This window comes from Oncorhynchus mykiss, chromosome 6, assembly GCF_013265735.2.
Source record: "Oncorhynchus mykiss isolate Arlee chromosome 6, USDA_OmykA_1.1, whole genome shotgun sequence".
Taxonomy (NCBI): domain Eukaryota; kingdom Metazoa; phylum Chordata; class Actinopteri; order Salmoniformes; family Salmonidae; genus Oncorhynchus; species Oncorhynchus mykiss.
This window is the reverse complement of record NC_048570.1, coordinates 18687622-18706807: the sequence shown is the minus strand read 5'-3', so window position 1 is coordinate 18706807 and position 19186 is coordinate 18687622. Positions and strand designations below refer to the sequence as shown.

The window sequence follows — 19186 nt, the reverse complement described above, 5'->3', positions numbered from 1 at the left end:
AACCAGACATTTACTTGTGTTGTGATATTTTATGCATTTGAAGGAACCATATTTAATAACAATGTATGTAGTGTAATTCCTGGAAAGAAACTACTTGCAACAACCCAATTTCCAATGAAGCAGGAATGTCCTACCCCACCATAAAATAGCACTGAAAGCTGATCGAATTTGAGCAACGTGAGGGTGAGACGAGACATGCATCTTTGTACGTTTAATAAGAAAAAGGGCTCTATTCCAGCCGCATCGCTTCAGCTTTTTAGATTTAATAGAGCCATAAAACTTCAAGCAGGATCATACAGCAAGGTTCTGAATATGAGTCCAACACACACAATGGGTCCCTGAACACAGACCCATGGTTAACTGTGATGACAAAAATAAACAGTTACGCTTTCGCATATTTTTTTTAATTCAAAACTATAACTCAGGACATGTTACTTCGTCAACAATTACAGCATTGCATGGTCTGATTTTGTTACATACAAAAGAACTGTCAAATCTGTATGCCTTCACAGTTGAAATAACAAAGAATAGTTTGTACTGGAAGTCTGGAAAATCCAAGAGTTACTTGGAAAGAATTTCAATGATTTACAAGGAGGCCTATCTAGCTAAAACATATTTTGGGAACAATTAACATTCTGCCATCACACACTTTATAAAGGAACAAACAAAAGCAGAATACAAATGGAAGAACAAAAGTGGAGAAGAATCAGGTGACACTGGTTCATGACACTGTCTGATTCTACTAAGCAGTCTCAACTGAGCTAAATGTTTTCCTTGTTTAGTGATGAGATCATATGTTGGCTGAGGGTGGTGGTTCGGTGCCAAACTGGAGAGCAACCCTACAACACTATTACTACCAGATGCCTTCGAGGAGTAGTTACCTAATCCAACACTAATGCATAGGCTACTTGATCAGAAATATGAGCCATGTTTTTGGATAGTTCAATGAGAGCTTCTAGCTACACTGATTTATAGAACATCTCTGACCAGTACGTATATAAAAAGGGCACAACGATCAAAATACAAGCTACAAAACGAGCTGCTTCATGGTCTGGGGAGGTATGTATTGTTTATACAATTACCACAGAGTACACTGACCTCATTAACCAGACCTTGGCCTTCAGAGTAATACCATTACAGGCTGAAAACTGGAGCTGGGAAAAACAGAGACAAACAAAATGTCCCTTCTTGAGTTGTGTTTGCTTACTGTATGTTTTACTACAGTAGTATGGTGATAGCTAGCGTTACAAGATAAAAGTATACTGGTTTAATGGAATAACTGCTTATAATATCTTTACATGGTTGGATGCTAAGATAATACATGTAGTAGAAGCCATGTTTTACCAATCCTCTTCCCTGGTGCTTGTCCACAACAAACTGATGATAGGGAAAGTCAGATTAGTCAGACAATGGGGTGCCCTGGGTTTCAATTAGCACAGATTCTGCTGTTTTTGTTTGTGAGAAAATGTATGTATATGTTGGGCTGTGACAATTTGTGTGTGAATGTGGTATTAAGGCACAGTACTGCCAACCAGTCAGGCGTATATGTCTGGGGAACACAATAATTAGTCCCCTCTTCTACAACTGGTACTCCGAGTCACTATTCTAACCAGAAACCTTCCCTAAGGACTTTTAGGTGCTAGGCGAGACGCTTATCTCAGCCATTTGCATAGCGTTCAATATGTCATTGTATCGATTTACATATGCATCTAGCAACTGCTTACTACATACAGTACATTTTCTGCATGAAGGGGAATTTAAGGTCAGCTGCAATAAAAAGGCCAGGATATCTTTGAGGAATATAGTCTCTTATTTCCAGAGTCGGTCTACAAAAATAGTAATATATTATGAATAGCCATATTTTTTCCTCTGCCAATATTAGAGACTCTTAAATACAGTACATCTCAAATCACATTAACTCAAATAATGTTGAACAACTAGGCTATTTACAGCAGCTATAAAGCACTACATATGTATGCTCTCAACACTCTGTCCTCTGAGAAAATGACAAAAAAAACAAGAAAAAAACATGCATCTGTAGAGAATCAGAGGCCTGGACTTACTCCTCTTGTACCATATCATTGCTCATCTCAGTGGAATTAGGGTCCAAACATGGTTAAGTCAGTAAAAACTACATTGTTGAAACTTTCAGACACTTAAGTGGGGCCATTTGGTTATTTTCTCCCTCACAAAACTTAAATAAAATGTCCCTCATTTGTGGGGAGGTAAAATGCTGGATTTGACCAATGAGGAACTATACAAATGAAGGACATCAGAAAGCTGAAGCTACATTGACATTTTCTCCAACCATGTAGCTCAAAATCTGAGGGGGTAGGGACAGGGAATAGATACTCTCATTCACAGATTTGGTCTAGGAAAACAGTAATATATTATAAAAACTAGCCATACTGTACATCAAATAAAATAAAGCACTTGAATTCAGCGAAGTGTATAATGCAATTATTTAGCCTAGATTACATGCAATATACGTTGAGGACTCCTCTGCTTCAAGGCAGACATTTTTAATACATCGGAATATGAAAAGGATGAATAAACTTTGACGGCAAAGCTGAGACTAAACTCCAATTCTAAACCAATACAAAATGACCATTCATTTCTATTAGCAGTGGTTTGATGGTACAGGGCTTGTGACGAGAGACAATTTGTTCCCCCTCAACACACAAAGATCACATTCACTTCCTGGAGATGCACATTATCTTGCATTATTAACTGGGTCGTGTTCATTAGGAACCAAACTTGTCCGACAAAGAAACTTGTTCTCCATTGGAAAAAGTCTGTAATGTTTTTGGTATTGTGCCCTAATGAACACGACCATGGTCTAAATGTAGCTTCAGATCAGATACGAAGATTTGATCCTCAAAACAAAATCTCTACAGAGGACTGAATAAGTGGCATATTGGCCATTGGTGTGGTAGTGATTACAGAGAGAAAGACAGAGCAGAGGATAACATACAGGAGAGCCCATTAGTTGCTCAGAAGTCAGTGGCCGTTCATGATCTTGTTGGATGTTGTCATGGACGTGCTGGCGGTGGCTCTAAAGAAGTTGTCCTCTTTGAGTTTGATGTGTTCTGGGAGCTCCAGGTTTCTCTTGGCCTCCTCAATGTCATGGTTGATTGCTGCTATGAGGGCATCTGCAAAAAACAGAGACAGGTGAGAATGTGTTGCCTTGGGTCTCTGAGGATTGCAGTGTGTACATGGATGGGGAAAAGTGTGTGTGTGTGTGTGAGAATGTGTGTGTGTGATATAGATATATACACAATACCAGTCAAAAGTTTGGACACCTATTCATTCAATCATTTCTTTATTTTGACTATTTTCTACATTGTAGAATAATAGTGAAGACATAAAAACTATGAAATAACACATATGGAATCACGTAGTAACTAAAAAAGTGTTAAACAAATCTAAATATATTTGAGATTCTTCAAAGTAGCCACCCTTTGCCTTGATGACAGCTTTGCACACTCTTGACATTCTCTCAACCAGCTTCATGAGGTAGTCACCTAAAACGCATTTAAATTAAAACAGGTGTGCCTTGTAAAAGTTAATTTGTGGAATTGCTTTCCTTCTTTTATTTATTTAACTAGGCAAGTCAGTTAAGAACAAATTCTTATTTTCAATGACGGCCTAGGAACAGTGGGTTAACTGCCTGTTCAGGGGCAGAACGACAGATTTGTACCTTGTCAGCTCGGGGATTTGAACTTGCAACCTTTCAGTTAGTAGTCCAACGCTCTAACCACTAGGCTACCCTGCCGCCCCTTAATGTGTTTGAGCCAAGCAGTTGTGTTGTGGTAGGGTTGGTATACCGAAGCCCTATTTGGTATAAGACCAAGTCCATATTATGGCAAGAACTGCTCAAATAAGCAAAGAGAAACGACAGTCCATCATTACTTTAAGACAAAGGTCAGTCAATGCGGAATATTTCAAGAACTTTGAAAGTTTCTTCAAGTGCAGTCGCAAAAACCATCAAGCACTGACTTGCCTAGTTAAATAAAGGTTAAATAAAAATAAAAGCACTATGATGAGTGGGTCTCATGAGGACCGCCACAATGAAGGAAGAGTTAACTCTAATGAACTTATCCTCTGCGGCAGAGGTACCATCCTCAAATTGCAGTCCAAATAAATGCTTCACAGAGTTCAAGTAACACACATCTCAACATCAACTGTTCAGAGGAGACTGCGTGAATCAGGCCTTCATTGTTCGAATTGCTACAAAGAAACCACTACTAAAGGACACCAATAAGAAGACTTGCTAGGGCCAAGAAACATGAGTATTTGATGAGACCAAATTTTTTATTTTTGGTTCACAGAGTAGGTGAATGGATGATCTCTACATGTGTGGTTCCCACCGTGAAGCATGGAGGACGAGGTGTGGGGGTGCTTTGCTGGTGACAACATCAGTGATTTATTTAGAATTCAAGGCACATTTAACCAGCATGGCTACCACAGCATTCTGCAGAGATATGCCATCCCATCTGGTTTATGCTTAGCGGGACATCATTTGTTTTTCAACCGGACAATAACCCAACACACCTCCAGGTTGTGTAAACGCTATTTGACTAAGAAGAAGAGTGAATGAGTGCTGCATCAGAAGACCTGGCCTCCACAATCACCCGACCTCAACCCAATTGAGATGGATTGGGATGAGTTTGACCGCAGAGTGAAGGAAATGGAGCCAACAAGTGCTCAGTATGTGGGAACTCCTTCAAGACTGCTGGAAAAGCATTCCAGGTGACTGACTACCTCATGAAGCTCATTGAGAGAATGTCAAGAGTGTGCAAAGCTGTCATCAAGGCAAAGGTGGCTACTTTGAAGAATCTCAAATAACACTGATTACTACATGATTGAATGCGTTATTTCATAGTTTTGATGTCTCCACTATTATTCTACAATGTAGAAAACAGTAAAAATAAAGAAAAACCCTTGAATGAGGTGGTGTGTCCAAACTTTTGACTGGTACTGTATCTCACACACGTACACCAGTACTCACTCTTACCAAGCGAGTCATAGCTCCTCTCTGGACGGATGTAGCCCACCATGACTACACTGAGGATCTGTCCATAGAAATCTTCCTTAAATGTGTGTATCACATGAGTCTCCTGCAATAGACATCAACTAATAAACATCTGAATCAATAACCATCAGCACGTGACCACTACAAGTCCCAATAAACATACATACTAAGGAAAACAAAGCAGTCAACACTACCACCAAGTCTGATTCTCTTCATAAATCAAAGTCTTCATATCCACCACAAAACACACTAACAATACAAGTCAAATAAGAATGTTCACACTAGGGTTGGGCAGGTATATGATCATTTTGAAATACCGGCAGTATGATAATAAATGACAATGTTTGCACTTTTTAAACAAATACCTGCAATCAATGTGTGCACTGGTTGAAAGATAAAGCTACTTTTTATTCACCAACGCAGTGAGTGTCATCTTATGCCAATGTCCACAAACCTATGTATTGACATAGGTTTTTGACAAGCCATAGTCACGGCACTACTTCCGCTAAAATATCTATGGCAGGGTCATCACTAGTTAACAAAACCACCGTCATAATTATGGCTAAACCCTGCTCATTTCTACAATATCTATTGAAAATGTATTTTAAACCTAACCAACACCACACTGTTAACCCTATGTCTAAACCCTAACCTTAAATGATGTCTAAAAAGCAAGCCAATTTGGTCTTTGTGGCTGTGTTAACTAGTGACGACCCTATGGCAATGTGTGTTGAGATGGGTATAACGTATACCAGGATAATACCAGATAAGGTAGTATGACATCATACCGGGATAATACCGTATAAGGTAGTATGGTATAAGGTAGTATGACAATCTGAATAGTGTCCAACACCTTGTAGAGTCCATGCCAAAACTAATTGAGGCTGTTCTGAGGGCAAAAGGGGGTGAAACTCCATATTAGGAAGGTGTTCCTAATGTTTTGTATACCCAGTGTATATAGGCTTAAATGATTGTATCTATACACTATATGGGAGGGCGAGCTGCACTTACCATGGATTTCTTGGTGTTTTTGTAGTAGGGGTTCCAGCCGATGCTCATCACCATCTTGTGGATGTCTCCGCTGCCCACGCATGCCCAGCCATAGTAGATCCCTGTGCTGATGTCGCCAGGGAGGTGCTCCACCACGGAGTCTGGGAAGTTGGCTGATCAGAAGAGAAATTAAAAGGACATTTAAGTCAATCAATCCGATGTGCCTGCAGTGAGTGTCCATTTGATCACTAACCCACTCAATAAAAAGGACAACAAAGGTATTTCCATGTTTGTCTGAAAAGGGTAAGATTGACTTCACCAGCAAGTCTTAACTTGACAGTATTCTTATTGACCAAGTAATCACATTCCATCAAATGCATTTCTGCCTGACCTTGTAAGGACGCTTTTATCATATTTCATGTTGGAAGCAGAATCCCTTTAGGCTTCCATGAATGACATTGAAAACGAAGCAACGTGTTCAGCCAAAACCTAACAGCTGTACTGGCTACGGTCACATACAAGAGAAACGGGTTAGCCTACCATCTAGAGGTCGACCGATTAATCGGAATGGCTGATTAATTAGGGCCGATTTCAAGTTTTCATAACAATCGGAAATCTGTATTTTTGGACACAGATTTTTTTTTTTACACCGTAATTTAACTAGGCAAGTCAGTTAAGAACACATTCTTATTGTCAATGATGGCCTAGGAACGGTGGGTTAACTGCCTTGTTCAGGGGCAGAACGACAGATTTTCACCTTGTCAGCCCTGGGATTCAATCTTGCAACCTTACGGTTAACTAGACCAACGCTCTAACCACCTGCCTCTCATTGCACTCCACAAGGAGCCTGCCTGTTACGCAAATGCAGTAGAAGCCAAGGTAAGTTGCTAGCTAGCATTAAACTTATCTTATAAAAAACAATCAATCATAATCACTAGTTAAACTAGTAATATCATCAACCATGTGTAGTTATCTAGCGTGTCCTGCGTTGTATATAATCGATGCAACGCTGGGGGGTGATTTAACAAAAGCGCATTAGCGGAAAAAAAGAAAAAAAAGCAGAATTGTTGCACGACTGTACCTAACCATAAACACCAATGCCTTTCTTAAAATCAATACACACAGAAGTATATATTTTTAAACCTGCATATTTAGCTAAAGGAAATCCTGGTTAGCAAGCAATATTAACCAGGTGAAATTGTCACTTCTCTTGCGTTCATTGCACGCAGATTCAGGGTATATGCAACAGTTTGGGCAGCCTGGCTCATTGCGAACTAATTTGCCAGAATTTTACATAATTATGACATAACATTGAAGGTTGTACAATGTAACAGCAATATTTAGACTTAGAGATGCCACCCGTTGGATAAAATAGAGAACGGTTCCGTATTTCACTGAAATAAAACGTTTTGTTGTCTAAATTATAGTTTCCGGACTCGACCATATTAATGACCAAAGGCTCGTATTTCTGTGTTTTATTATGTTATAATTAAGTCTATGATTTGATATAGCAGTCTGACTGAGCGATGGTAGGCAGCAGCAGGCTCGTAAGCATTCGTTCAAACTGCACTTTTGTGCGTTTTGCCAGTAGCTCTTCGCAAGCACAGTGCTGTTTATGACTTCAAGCCTATGAGCCTAATGGCTGGTGTAACCAATGTGAAATGGCTAGCTAGCTAGTTAGCGGGGTGCGCGCTAATAGCGTTTCAAATGTCACTCGTTCTGAGACTTGGAGTAGTTGTTCCCTTTGCTCTGCATGGGTAACGCTGCTTCGAGGGTGGCTGTTGTCGTTGAGTTCCTGGTTCGAGCCCAGGTAGGGGCGAGGAGAGGGACGGAAGCTGTACTGTTACACTGGCAATACTAAAGTGCCTATAAGAACATCCAATAGTTAAAGGTATATGAAATACAAATGGTATAGAGAGAAATAGTCCTATAAATACTATATTAACTACAACCTAAAACCTCTTACCTTGGAATATTGAAGTCTCATGTTAAAAGGAACCACCAGCTTTCATATGTTCTCAGCAAGGAACTCAAACATGAGCTTTTTTACATGGCACATATTGCACTTTTACTTCACTTTGTTTTTGCATTATTTAAACCAAATTGAACATGTTTCATTATTTATGAGACTAAATAGATTTTTATGTATTATATTAAGTTAAAATAAGTGTTCATTCAGTATTGTTGTAATTGTCATTATTACAAATAAATACATTCAAAAAATAAAAATTTGCCGATTAATTGGCATCTGCTTTTTTTGGTCCTCCAATAATCGGTATCGGTGTTGAAAAATCATAGTCGGTCGACCTCTACTACCATCAGTAGCCAAAAAGGATGGCGGGGACACCAGTGCGTTTTCTGATCAGCCAACTTCCAAGACTCAGTGGTAGAGCACCTCCCTGGTGACATCAGCACAGGGATCTACTATGGCTGGGTGTGTGTGGGCAGCGGAGACATCCACAAGATGGTAGCTACCACAGCCAGTTCAGCTCTAGCTATCTGTTAGGTAGCAGCATCAAACAGCTGTTGTATGTAAATGTTTTGCCTTTTTGTCCTGTTTCAACATAAGTAAATTAACTTGACTAGTTTTCACCAGTTGATGTTCCATTACAGCTAGCCAAAAATTGGCCAACGTAAGCAAAATAGCTAGCTCACTAACTTCAGCTATTATGTTGGCCATCCAGACTATTTGCATTGCACCCCTGCTGCTACAGCGGTGCCCTGCACAAAAATTATTTAATAGAATAGCATGTCATCTCACTTAATCCAGCATAGCCAAAGACATGACAGCTCATAAGTAAGCATTTCACTGTATGGTCTACACCTGTTGTATTTGGCGCGTGTGACTAATAAAATTTGCCTCAATCACACTACACCTGAATCAAATGATGAAACCAGCAGCCAAATGATTGAAGACCGATATTCTGACATTTGACAGTGCAATGTAAGTTAGAGTCAGTATAGCAATATAACTTTTCACACTGACACGGTATAAACAGCTCTACAGGCTACACTGTCGTGGTGTATAGCAGTACACAAAACTTAACAGGATCAGATGGTGACAGGAGACCTGGGATCTGGGAATAATGGTCATTTAAATTATTGAACCATTGATTCTGTTCTTGGATAATATAATGTATAAATGTACACCAAGGTAATTCTTTGTCATGCCTCATCTGAGCAGGATCAGATGATGACAGGGGTCTCAGGAGGGTCAGATGATGACAGGGGTCTCAGCAGGGTCAGATGATGATAGGGGTCTCAGCAGGGTCAGGCAACCAGGAAAGACAAGTCTGACAAGGTTGAGGTGAACTTCTGCATATTCAATACTTTATTCTCTCTGTGCAGCAAACACTGGACAAGCCAGAAGCTTCACAGATTGAAACTATTTTAAGGCAGTCTGACAAACCTCTAAAGTTCATTGCCAAACTGTATCAAGGGTTGAGAGGCTTTTCCAGATTACACAAAACATGTCAAACAAAAATGTGAGAAAGACCTGGAAGACACTGTTGATGAATGGATACAGATATGTTTGAATGCCCAGTCATGTTCATATAATCTCAGACACACAGTTGAAGTCGGAAGTTTACATTAGGTTGGAGTCATTAAAAGTTGTTTTTCAACCACTCCACAACTTTATTGTTAACAAACTATAGTTTTCGCAAGTCGGCTCGGACATCTACTTTGTGCATGAGACAAGTAATATTTTCAACAATTGTTTACAGACATTATTTAACTTATAATTCACTATCACAATTCCAGTGGGTCAGACGTTTACATACACTAAGTTGACTGTCATGGATTTAGAAGCTTCTGATAGGCTAATTGACATCATTCGAGTCAATTGGAGGTGTACCTGTGGATGTATTTCAAGGTTTACCTTCAAACTTAGTGCCTCTTTGCTTGACATGATGGGAAAATCAAAACAAATCAGCCAAGACATCAGAAAATAAAATTGTAGCCCTCCACAAGTTTGGAAATTGCTCCCAAGGATGAACCAAACACCTGAAGGTGCCACGTTTATCTGTACAAACAATAGTACGCAAGTATAAACATCATGGGACCCCGCAGCCGTCATACCGCTACGGAAGGACACACGTTCTGTCTCCTAGAGATGAACGTACTTTGGTGCAAAAAGTGCCAATCTCAGAACAACAGCAAAGGACTAGGATTAAATGTCAGGAATTGTGAAAAGCTGAGTTTAAATGTATTTGGCTAAAGTGTATGTAAACTTCCAACTTCAACTGTAAATTACTGTAGTTTAAGACCATCCATAGGACATACTATATGCCAGTGAAACTGAATATCATGCACTCAGAAATATAATTCCTCTGCCAGAGGTGGTAAACATAGGGGACATATATTTGCATGTTATGATCTTGTGAAGGCTGGCTGAATTCTGGCAAAGAGTATGTTATTTTATCTCTGCATGTCTAGATTCTCGTTTCTCCATGTTGTTTGCTTGGGAATGTTGATACTGGAGACTTATCAGAAGATAGCTGCTAAAAAATGCATTGCCATTAATTGCAAGGTTGGTTATCCTCCCACAAATGCTACAATGGATGGCAGAAATGTCAAATTATGCATCACCAGATTTGATTTATTAAGGGTATACTGTGCAACTTTCATAAGGTCTGGGTGCCTTATATGAAATACTGTATGCCAAAAGGGGTCTATATTGAAAACAGTGTTTTTTTTTTAGGTTGCACAGTCACAAATAGATTATTATTTTCATGGCACACGAGACACCAGTCTGATTTGTGCCCGTCTCATTGGACTAATCCATTGAGGAGGCCAGGAGATACCACGGTCCAAGAATATGGGGATTGTGACTCAGATGCACAAGGCATGACTATGACTAGAATGCGCTGTCTCCCGCCATTTCGTTGGGTGCATTGTTAGCTGTGTCTATCAATTCCCCATTACATACATCACCAGTGGTAGCCTACATTTACCATTAATTCCCATTATTTCTCATCTGTACTGTTTGGTTATGGTAATTCATGTTATGCATTGACTATATCATTATACGGTAATTTACTGTCCTCATTGTTGGATTGGACATGTGATTTGCAGAACTCAATCTATGCTACACTTGTGAGAAACAAGTTTTTTGTTTATTCATTTGTCAATTTATATTCTGTGTCTTTTGTTTTTAACGCTCATGTCAACTTAGTTCACTCTGTCTGTAACAGATTGTAGTTTTGGGAACAGAAAACTGTAATGAGATCTTTGAGTAAATTATCTTGTTCCATCTTCTCCCACTGCTGGCCACTAGGCTTCTGCTAACTACCATATTTGGTACTGAGTGGAAAAGCCAACTGAATGCTTCACATTTATACATCCGGTGAAATATCTCTCATTATTCCATCTGTGGTATAACAGAGTGGAATAAGGTTTGTTGACTTTACCCTTTGCTAAAGTACAAAAAAAAGGCATTGTTTAGGAGTGCAAAGGCAAATTGAGTTATAGCACAGTTGGCGTTCCATAACGTGGTCCACACGGCTCGCGTGGCAAAATAAATGTACACATGTGTTATTCAATCATTGCACCCACACTGCTCACAAGCGTCTGTCTGTGTTCTACTTGTGAAGCTCAACGCGCTGCAAGACCTGCCTCTCAAATCTCCTCATTGGTTTTTAGGAGCATATACCCATGTGGATGATTAAAAGATGAACTGAGGTCCACACTCCAGTCGGTTGTAGTAATGTTATACAGTTGGTTGCCAACCATCATATAAAAGTCCAAAGAAGAAAAAGAAGCCTGAAGGAAGGAGGAGATGACGAGACAAATTTGGTTTACCATTTTATCTGTGGATTAATTGTCAGAGTAGAGAACCTTGTGCATTTCAGGTAAAATAACAACCCAATGTTTATATCCCAGGACAAATTAGCTAGCAACAGCAAGCTAGCTAAATTGCCATACTTTTAATGCTTTTTGACCTGTCCCCAAATTAATAGACTTGGTTCAGAGTTTGTTTTGATATTTCGACATTCGTGTCATGGTCGCGTCTGGTGTGGGTGAACAAAATCAATTTGTGCGCGGTCTGGTCAGCATGTAACTTAAATATCCAAATATGTGCTAAAAATCTTTGTTGTAACTATGGGTCAATCAACACAGCTTTAGTAGTTAGCGTTTGTGGCTACAGTAAATAACGTTAGCGAGCAAATGTGCGTTGTACATATAACATGTCAAATATCTTTCGGGCAAGTCCACCACTAGCTAGTAAAACAATAACGTTATAACTTAGCTAGGTAGGGTAACTCGAGCATGGACTTCGGTTTCATTGTTTCAGCGAGACAGCCCACTCAATGTTTTTCTGGTTTATATACAGTCAATGAACTAACATGCTGACCAAACCGGGCCATCGCACGCACATTGATTTTGTTCACCCGTACTGGCAATCAAGGATAGATAGATATCAAAACAAACTCTGAACCAACTACATTCATTTTGGGACAGGTCGAAAAGCATTAAACATGTATGGCAATTTAGCTTGCTGTTGCTAGCTAATTTGTCCTGGGATATAAACATTGGGTTGTTAACTGAAATGCACAAGGTCCTCTACTCCAACAATTAATCCACAGATAAAACGGTAAAAATAATTAGTTTATCGTCATCTCTCCTTCCTCCTGTATCTTTAACAAAAACGTATTTGGACTTTATACAGCGCATTACTACAACCGACATGAGTGTGGATGTCAGCTCTTCTTTCTATCACCCATGTATATGCGCCTAAACACCAATGAGGAGATGCCGGACTTGCCCCACGTTTAGCTTCACATAACTTTGTTTTTCTATTTTAGCGACTGGCCACGCACAAGAGCAATGTGGTTGCAATGATTAAATAACGTAAGTACATTTGTCGCTTTGCGAGCGGTGTGGTAAGAATGGCAGGCTAACTGTTAGCTAGCTAGCTAGTTATGTAACCGGTAGCTTGCGACACAGACATTGCAGCCAGCTAACGTTAGCCCGGCTGTCTAGCAAACGTTAACTACTGTTGGGAATCCTACTTCAGTCAAATCAAAAGGAAGCTAAAATACTAAATTAGCTAGATTCCTAGCTAAAAGTACTAACGTTAACTAGCACGTGATACAAAGCAAACCAATGTTGGCTAACGCGTATGTTGCTAGCAGCAGTAGGTAAGCAGTTAGCTATCGAAAGTGTTAACGTTATGCCGGTGAAGCGTAACGTTAAAACATTTTGTTAACTAACGACATGCCTTCGAAGCATACCGTTAAGACAAACATATTGGGTGATAGCCATCCTTTTGTGGACGTTAGCTACGTCGTTACCTGTGGGAATCCCTAGTTCTTTGCTTCCTCGTCCGAATCCTCGAACGACTTCCCCTCGGGAGAAATACGGAAGACTCTTCATGTCTCCTTCTTTCCAACTGGGGACGGCTTTCAGTTAACGTTAGTTAGCTAGCTGAAAGGTTAGCGGGCTGTGTAACTAGTTGGCGAGCTACCTAGTCAAGCCTATGCAGTGTCTCTAAAAAAATATTTCTGTACCGTTATCTAACAATACACACTGCCGAGAATGACCTCGAAAGACAGCTAGCGCGCTAACCACTGATAACTAGCAACAGAGATGATTCCTACTCAGCGCAAGGACCGCAGTTCGCCCTTTAAAGCTGAACGCCGAAAATGACAGGACAGTTCTCTTATCTATGCTAAGTTAGCTTGATATAATTATCTTTACCCCCGTTTCCGCTTTGGCCAAGTACCTAGCTAGCCTATATGAAGTTGTGAATGTGATTGTGGTCGATTCTTCTTCTGGGGATTTTATATGGCGGTTGGCAACCAACTTTAAGGTGCATCACCGCCACCAACTGGACTGGAGTTTGGACAGGGAAACCAAGAATGTTCTCAGAGCAGGTCGGCGGGTTTTTTACCAGCAAATGTTATTTTTAGTAGCAGGTGAGGAGAATTAACGTGGCAGGTTAAGATAATTAGGTTAAGAAAAGGGTTAGCTAAAATGCTACAATTGTCCTCGACGTGACTCAAACATACAGTATCTAGCTACAACCTGGTCTTGGAAGGTCGGGGGGAGTTCGTGATGCTCCTCGTTTGGTGTGACGCAGACAGGGTTGCGTGAGTGGTGAAACAGAAGAGTCGTCGTCTGTTCTTTTGAGGGTTTTAATGAATTAAAACATACAATCAACCTTCAGTGAAGCCACTCAACATTTACATTAAATCCAGTCATCTAACAGACTCCCTCCAAGAGTGACCCACAGAAGCATCCAGGGTCAACGTCCTGCCCAAGGGCACGTTGACAGATCTCCCAACAAGTCGAAACAGGGACCCGAATCAGCGACCTATCGGACACTGGCCCAAGCTCGCAACCGCCAGGCCACCAACCCTCGCAAGATCCCCTCACAGGACAACAAATATCAAAATAGCAAGGCCAACTGTGTACGTTTGATCAGGGGCGAAATGTTGGTTTTAGAAGTGGGGGGGGGGTCATTATTTGTATTTTTTTTTCATCAAGTCGGTTAAAAACTCCAGCCTACCCAACCCCTCGGAGGCATCCACATGGTCCTAAAGCACACCTGTGCATCGTTTTTATATCATGTTCCAATGATAAAACTGGGGGAGACGTGTGTGTCTGTGTGTGTGCACGGGTGCTTTTGAATGCGAGGGTGTGTATATGCATGTGCATGTAACCGGTGCGAAATGGCTTGCGAGTTAATGGGGTGAGCGCTAATAGCGTTTCAATTAGTGACGTCATTTGCTCTGAGACCTTGAAGTAGTTGTTTCTCTTGCTCTGCGAGTGCCACGGATTTTGTGGGGCCGTACTTTGTGGGATGCAGTTGTTGTGTTCAGAGGGTCTGGTTCGAGCCCAGATTGGGGTGAGGAGAGGGACAGAAGCAACACTGTTACATGTACACGCGTACAAGCACCTGTGCGGCATCAGCCTCAGGCAAACAGGCATGGGATGTAACAGCGTACTTTTTTGTTTAGTTTATTTTGACATTATTTTTTACTTTTAGCCTTGACCGTCATTCTATGCCCCACCCAGCAACTCCACTCCCACTTGTTTCGAGTTCCACATCCCAAACTTCAGCCCACCCCCACCTATCTCTGTTGGCCACCCTATATGGATTTCTACACGCCATATATCTTTCAACTATGTTGTGATGTTAAACATACAGAACCAGTCAAAAGTTTGGACACACCTATTCAAAGGTTTTTCTTTATTTTACTATTTTCTACATTGTATAATAATAGTCAAGACATCAAAACTATGAAATAACATATTGAATTGTGACAGGTTAGAGGAAATATTCATAGCCTGTTATACATTAAAAAGTATTAGTAAGTTCATAGTATGTGAGGATCTTAAAACATCTAAGTTTAAAAAGATGCATTCAGTATTAGTTGATAGAGATTGATAACATTCATATAATTGTGTTAAAGTTAAAAATCCGTCAAGCGTACAAAGGGTACGAATTGTGAGTAATGTGTAAACGTTATATTGATTACTTTATTTTGTGGTGCCTAAAAGTGTTAATCTGTGATCTACGAAATGCTCTTAATCTATGAATCTGAGATCGATTGCTCTGGTCTCCACCCATATTCCTGGGGAAATCGCAGTCTTTTCTCATTCAACTAAAAGTTGAATTGAGAAAACAACACCTTATCACTCGTGATTATTTCTCTTTTCAGGTACTTTATTGATGATAAAAAGGAGTAATTTAAATGTTATAACTCGCTAACATGTCAAGAGTGTTTAAGGTGTGTCTTAGTAACATATTGAGGAAGTTAGAGTTAAGTTTGCAGAGAGTAATATTAGCCCTGCTCGGTTGTAGCGAAGAATAGCATCGAACTGAGAGTAGCTGCCATTTTATGTCGATTGTGAATGAACATGTGCGTTGTTAATAAGATATTTTGCTTTGTTATTTGTATAATGGTTTTTCTGTTGTTTTGTAATGTGTTACTTTTCTAAAATGATTGAACTAAAAGTTGAATTGAGAAAACAACACCGTATCACTCGTGATTATTTCTCCCCTGTTTTCAGGGGCGTAACAGAATCATGTTGTAACAAAAAAAGTGTTAAAAATCAACATATATTTTAGATTCTTCAAAGTTGTCACCCTTTGCCTTGACAGCTTTGCACATTCCCTGGAATTCTCTCAACCAGCTTTACTTGGAATGTTTTTCCAACAGTCTTGAAGGAGTTCCCACATATGCTGAGCACTTGTTGGCTGCTTTTCCTTCACTCTGCCGTCCAACTCATCCCAAACGATTTAAATTGGGTTGAGGTCGGATGATTGTGGAGAACAGGTAATCTGATGCAGCACTCCAACACTCTCCTTCGTGGTCAAATAGCTCGTACACAGCCTTGAGGTGTGTTCGGTCATTGTCCTTTTGAAAAACAAATGATTGTCCAACTAAGCGCAAACCAGGTGGGATGGCGTATCGCTGCAGAATGCTGTATCGCTGCAGAATGCTGTGGTAGCCATGCTGGTTAAGTGTGCCTTATTCTAAATCATTCACTGACAGTGTCACCAGCAAAGCACCATCACACCTCCTCCATGCTTCACGGTGGGAACCACATGCAGAGAGCATTTGTTCACCTACTACACCTACTCAGATACATGTCGGTTGGAACCAAAAATCTCAAATTTGGACTCATCAGACCACAGGACAGATTTCCACTAATCTAATGTCCATTGCTTGTGTTTCTTGGCCCAAGCATTGTCTCTTCTTCTTATTGGTGTCCTTTAGTAGTGTTTTTTGTTGTTGCAGCAATTCGACCATGAAGGCCTGATTCACGCAGTCGCCTCTGAACAGTTGATGTTGAGATGTGTCTGTTACTTGAACTCTATGAAGCAGTTATTTGGGATGCCGATCACATCCCGCAGGATGACAGTGACTGCAGCGCCAACCTGCAAGGCGACGAGATGGTCATCGAGCCGGCTAAGGTCCTGTCCATTTCACGCAGCTTCCTCAACATCACGTGGGTCCCAGACGAGCACTACCTGGAGCTGACCCAGGACTATCAGAGGTTCAGGTCTACTCGCAAGTTACTGGAGTTCCCACTGAGTTGTGAGGAAGAATACTTCCCCCTGGCCTTCTCGCTGGTTGTCCACCACAAGGTTGAGAACCTTGAGAGGCTGCTTAGAGCCATCTACCCCCCCCACAAAACTTTTACTGCATCCACGTGGATATAAAGGCCAAAGCATCCTTCCTTGCTTCCATCATAGCCATCACATCCTGCTTTGAAAATGTGTTCCTGGCCAGCCATCCATCCGGTCAGTGTGGTGTACGCGAGCTGGAGCCATGTCCAGGCTGACATCAACTGTATAAGTGATCTGTACAGGGCTAGTTCACACTGGAAGTATTTCATTAACCTCTGTGACCAGGACTTCCCCATCAAGACCAACCTGGAGATGGTGCGCAGCCTGTGGGCGCTGGCGGGGGACAACAGCATGGAGTCGGAGGCCAGGCCCAGAGGTAAGAAGTCGCGCTGGAAAAAAGTGCATCAGGTTGTTGATGGCAAACTTCAAAGAGCAGAACAAAGCTCCTCCGGCCTTTGGTATACCCATCTTGTCAGGCGGGGCATACATTGTGGTGAATAGGGGCTTTGTGCGTGCTGTGCTGGAGGACAGCAAGGTGTTGGCTCTTGTTCGGTGGGATAATGAGACTTGGAGTCCTGATGAGTTTCTGTGGGCCACCATCCAGAGGCTTCCTGGCGTGCCCGGCTCCATGCGCCCCAAGTTAGACATGACGGACATGCACGCCCTTGCCAGGCTGGTGAAGTGGCCGTGGTATAAAGGGGTATCTAAGTTAAAGTGATGTGTGTATATGAGGCCGGAGACCTGCAGTGGATGCTGCAGCAGCACCACCTCTTTGCCAATAAGTTTGACACGGACCCCATTGCTATCAGATGTCTGGAGGAGCACTTTAAGCATAAGGCCCTGGCAGAAATATACTAACGCAAATGACTGTGTGCTCAAAGTTTCTAACCTGTATTTGTGATCTCTGGGATCCAACTCAAATGGAACTTTTATGGCACCATCTCTGTCTTATCCATCTAAAGATCATCCTAGAAAGAGGTGGTTTTATTGGGATAAATAACCAAACTTATCAAACTTTTAAAATGTCCTAATGATTATTTACATCAATGGTCTTACCTTCATATTCCCGATTGCTGATTTAATATTGAAAGTGAAAGTACAGTGTGATTTGTAAATATGGAGAGGGTATTGATAGTTTTTTGACTGATAATATATTCAAGTTTATATCATCTGTCTCTCATACAGAAACTGTTGTGAAAAATCCAGTCCATGTTTTATTACCAATTGATGTTAGAATTCCAGTATTCCATGTTCTACTAAATAAATAGTTGCGCTACAGAGCTAGTGAACAACAATGTACAGTCGCTAATGAAATTCCTCACACCCCTTGCATGTCTTCACATACTGCTACCTTAAAATTCAATCTAAAAAGGGACTAAATTGTATTGTTTCCCTATCTACACAACCTACAGTGCCTTGCGAAAGTATTCGGCCCCCTTGAACTTTGCGACCTTTTGCCACATTTATGTATTTTTTTGTGAAGAATCAACAACAAGTGGGACACAATCATGAAGTGGAACGACATTTATTGGATATTTCAAACTTTTTTAACAAATCAAAAACTGAAAAATTGGGCGTGCAAAATTATTCAGCCCCCTTAAGTTAATACTTTGTAGCACCACCTTTTGCTGCGATTACAGCTGTAAGTCGCTTGGGGTATGTCTCTATCAGTTTTGCACATCGAGAGACTGACATTTTTTCCCATTCCTCCTTGCAAAACAGCTCGAGCTCAGTGAGGTTGGATGGAGAGCATTTGTGAACAGCAGTTTTCACTTCTTTCCACAGATTCTCGATTGGATTCAGGTCTGGACTTTGACTTGGCCATTCTAACACCTGGATATGTTTATTTTTGAACCATTCCATTGTAGATTTTGCTTTATGTTTTGGATCATTGTCTTGTTGGAAGACAAATCTCCGTCCCAGTCTCAGGTCTTTTGCAGACTCCATCAGGTTTTCTTCCAGAATGGTCCTGTATTTGGCTCCATCCATCTTCCCTGTCCCTGCTGAAGAAAAGCAGGCCCAAACCATGATGCTGCCACCACCATGTTTGACAGTGGGGATGGTGTGTTCAGCTGTGT

At 40.9% G+C, this 19186-nt stretch overlaps 1 protein-coding gene and 1 pseudogene across 1 annotated transcript; one reads left to right on the top strand and one right to left on the bottom strand.

Moving 5' to 3' along the window:
* Window positions 1–206: 206 nt before the first annotated feature.
* Window positions 207–13821, bottom strand: rfk (riboflavin kinase). Its single transcript, XM_021605452.2, has 4 exons — window positions 13321–13821; window positions 6047–6198; window positions 5018–5120; window positions 207–3152 (listed from the first exon to the last, which is right to left on the bottom strand). The coding sequence occupies exons 1-4, from the start codon at window positions 13400–13402 to the stop codon at window positions 3001–3003; spliced, it is 489 nt and encodes a 162-aa protein (XP_021461127.1). The 5' UTR covers window positions 13403–13821; the 3' UTR covers window positions 207–3000.
* A 3029-nt stretch (window positions 13822–16850) lies between these two features.
* LOC110525009 lies at window positions 16851–18519 on the top strand (annotated as a pseudogene).
* Window positions 18520–19186: the final 667 nt, after the last annotated feature.

Bases quoted from the DNA above. Each gene is read 5' to 3' on its own strand.
- rfk (XM_021605452.2), bottom strand. From the start codon at position 13,402: ATGAAGAGTCTTCCGTATTTCTCCCGAGGGGAAGTCGTTCGAGGATTC. The intron at 5,121-6,046 runs GTAAGTGCAGCT...TGTCTATTGCAG, and splicing joins AAAACACCAAGAAATCCATG to GAGACTCATGTGATACACAC. The intron at 3,153-5,017 runs GTAAGAGTGAGT...TGTTTTTTGCAG, and splicing joins GAGGAGCTATGACTCGCTTG to ATGCCCTCATAGCAGCAATC.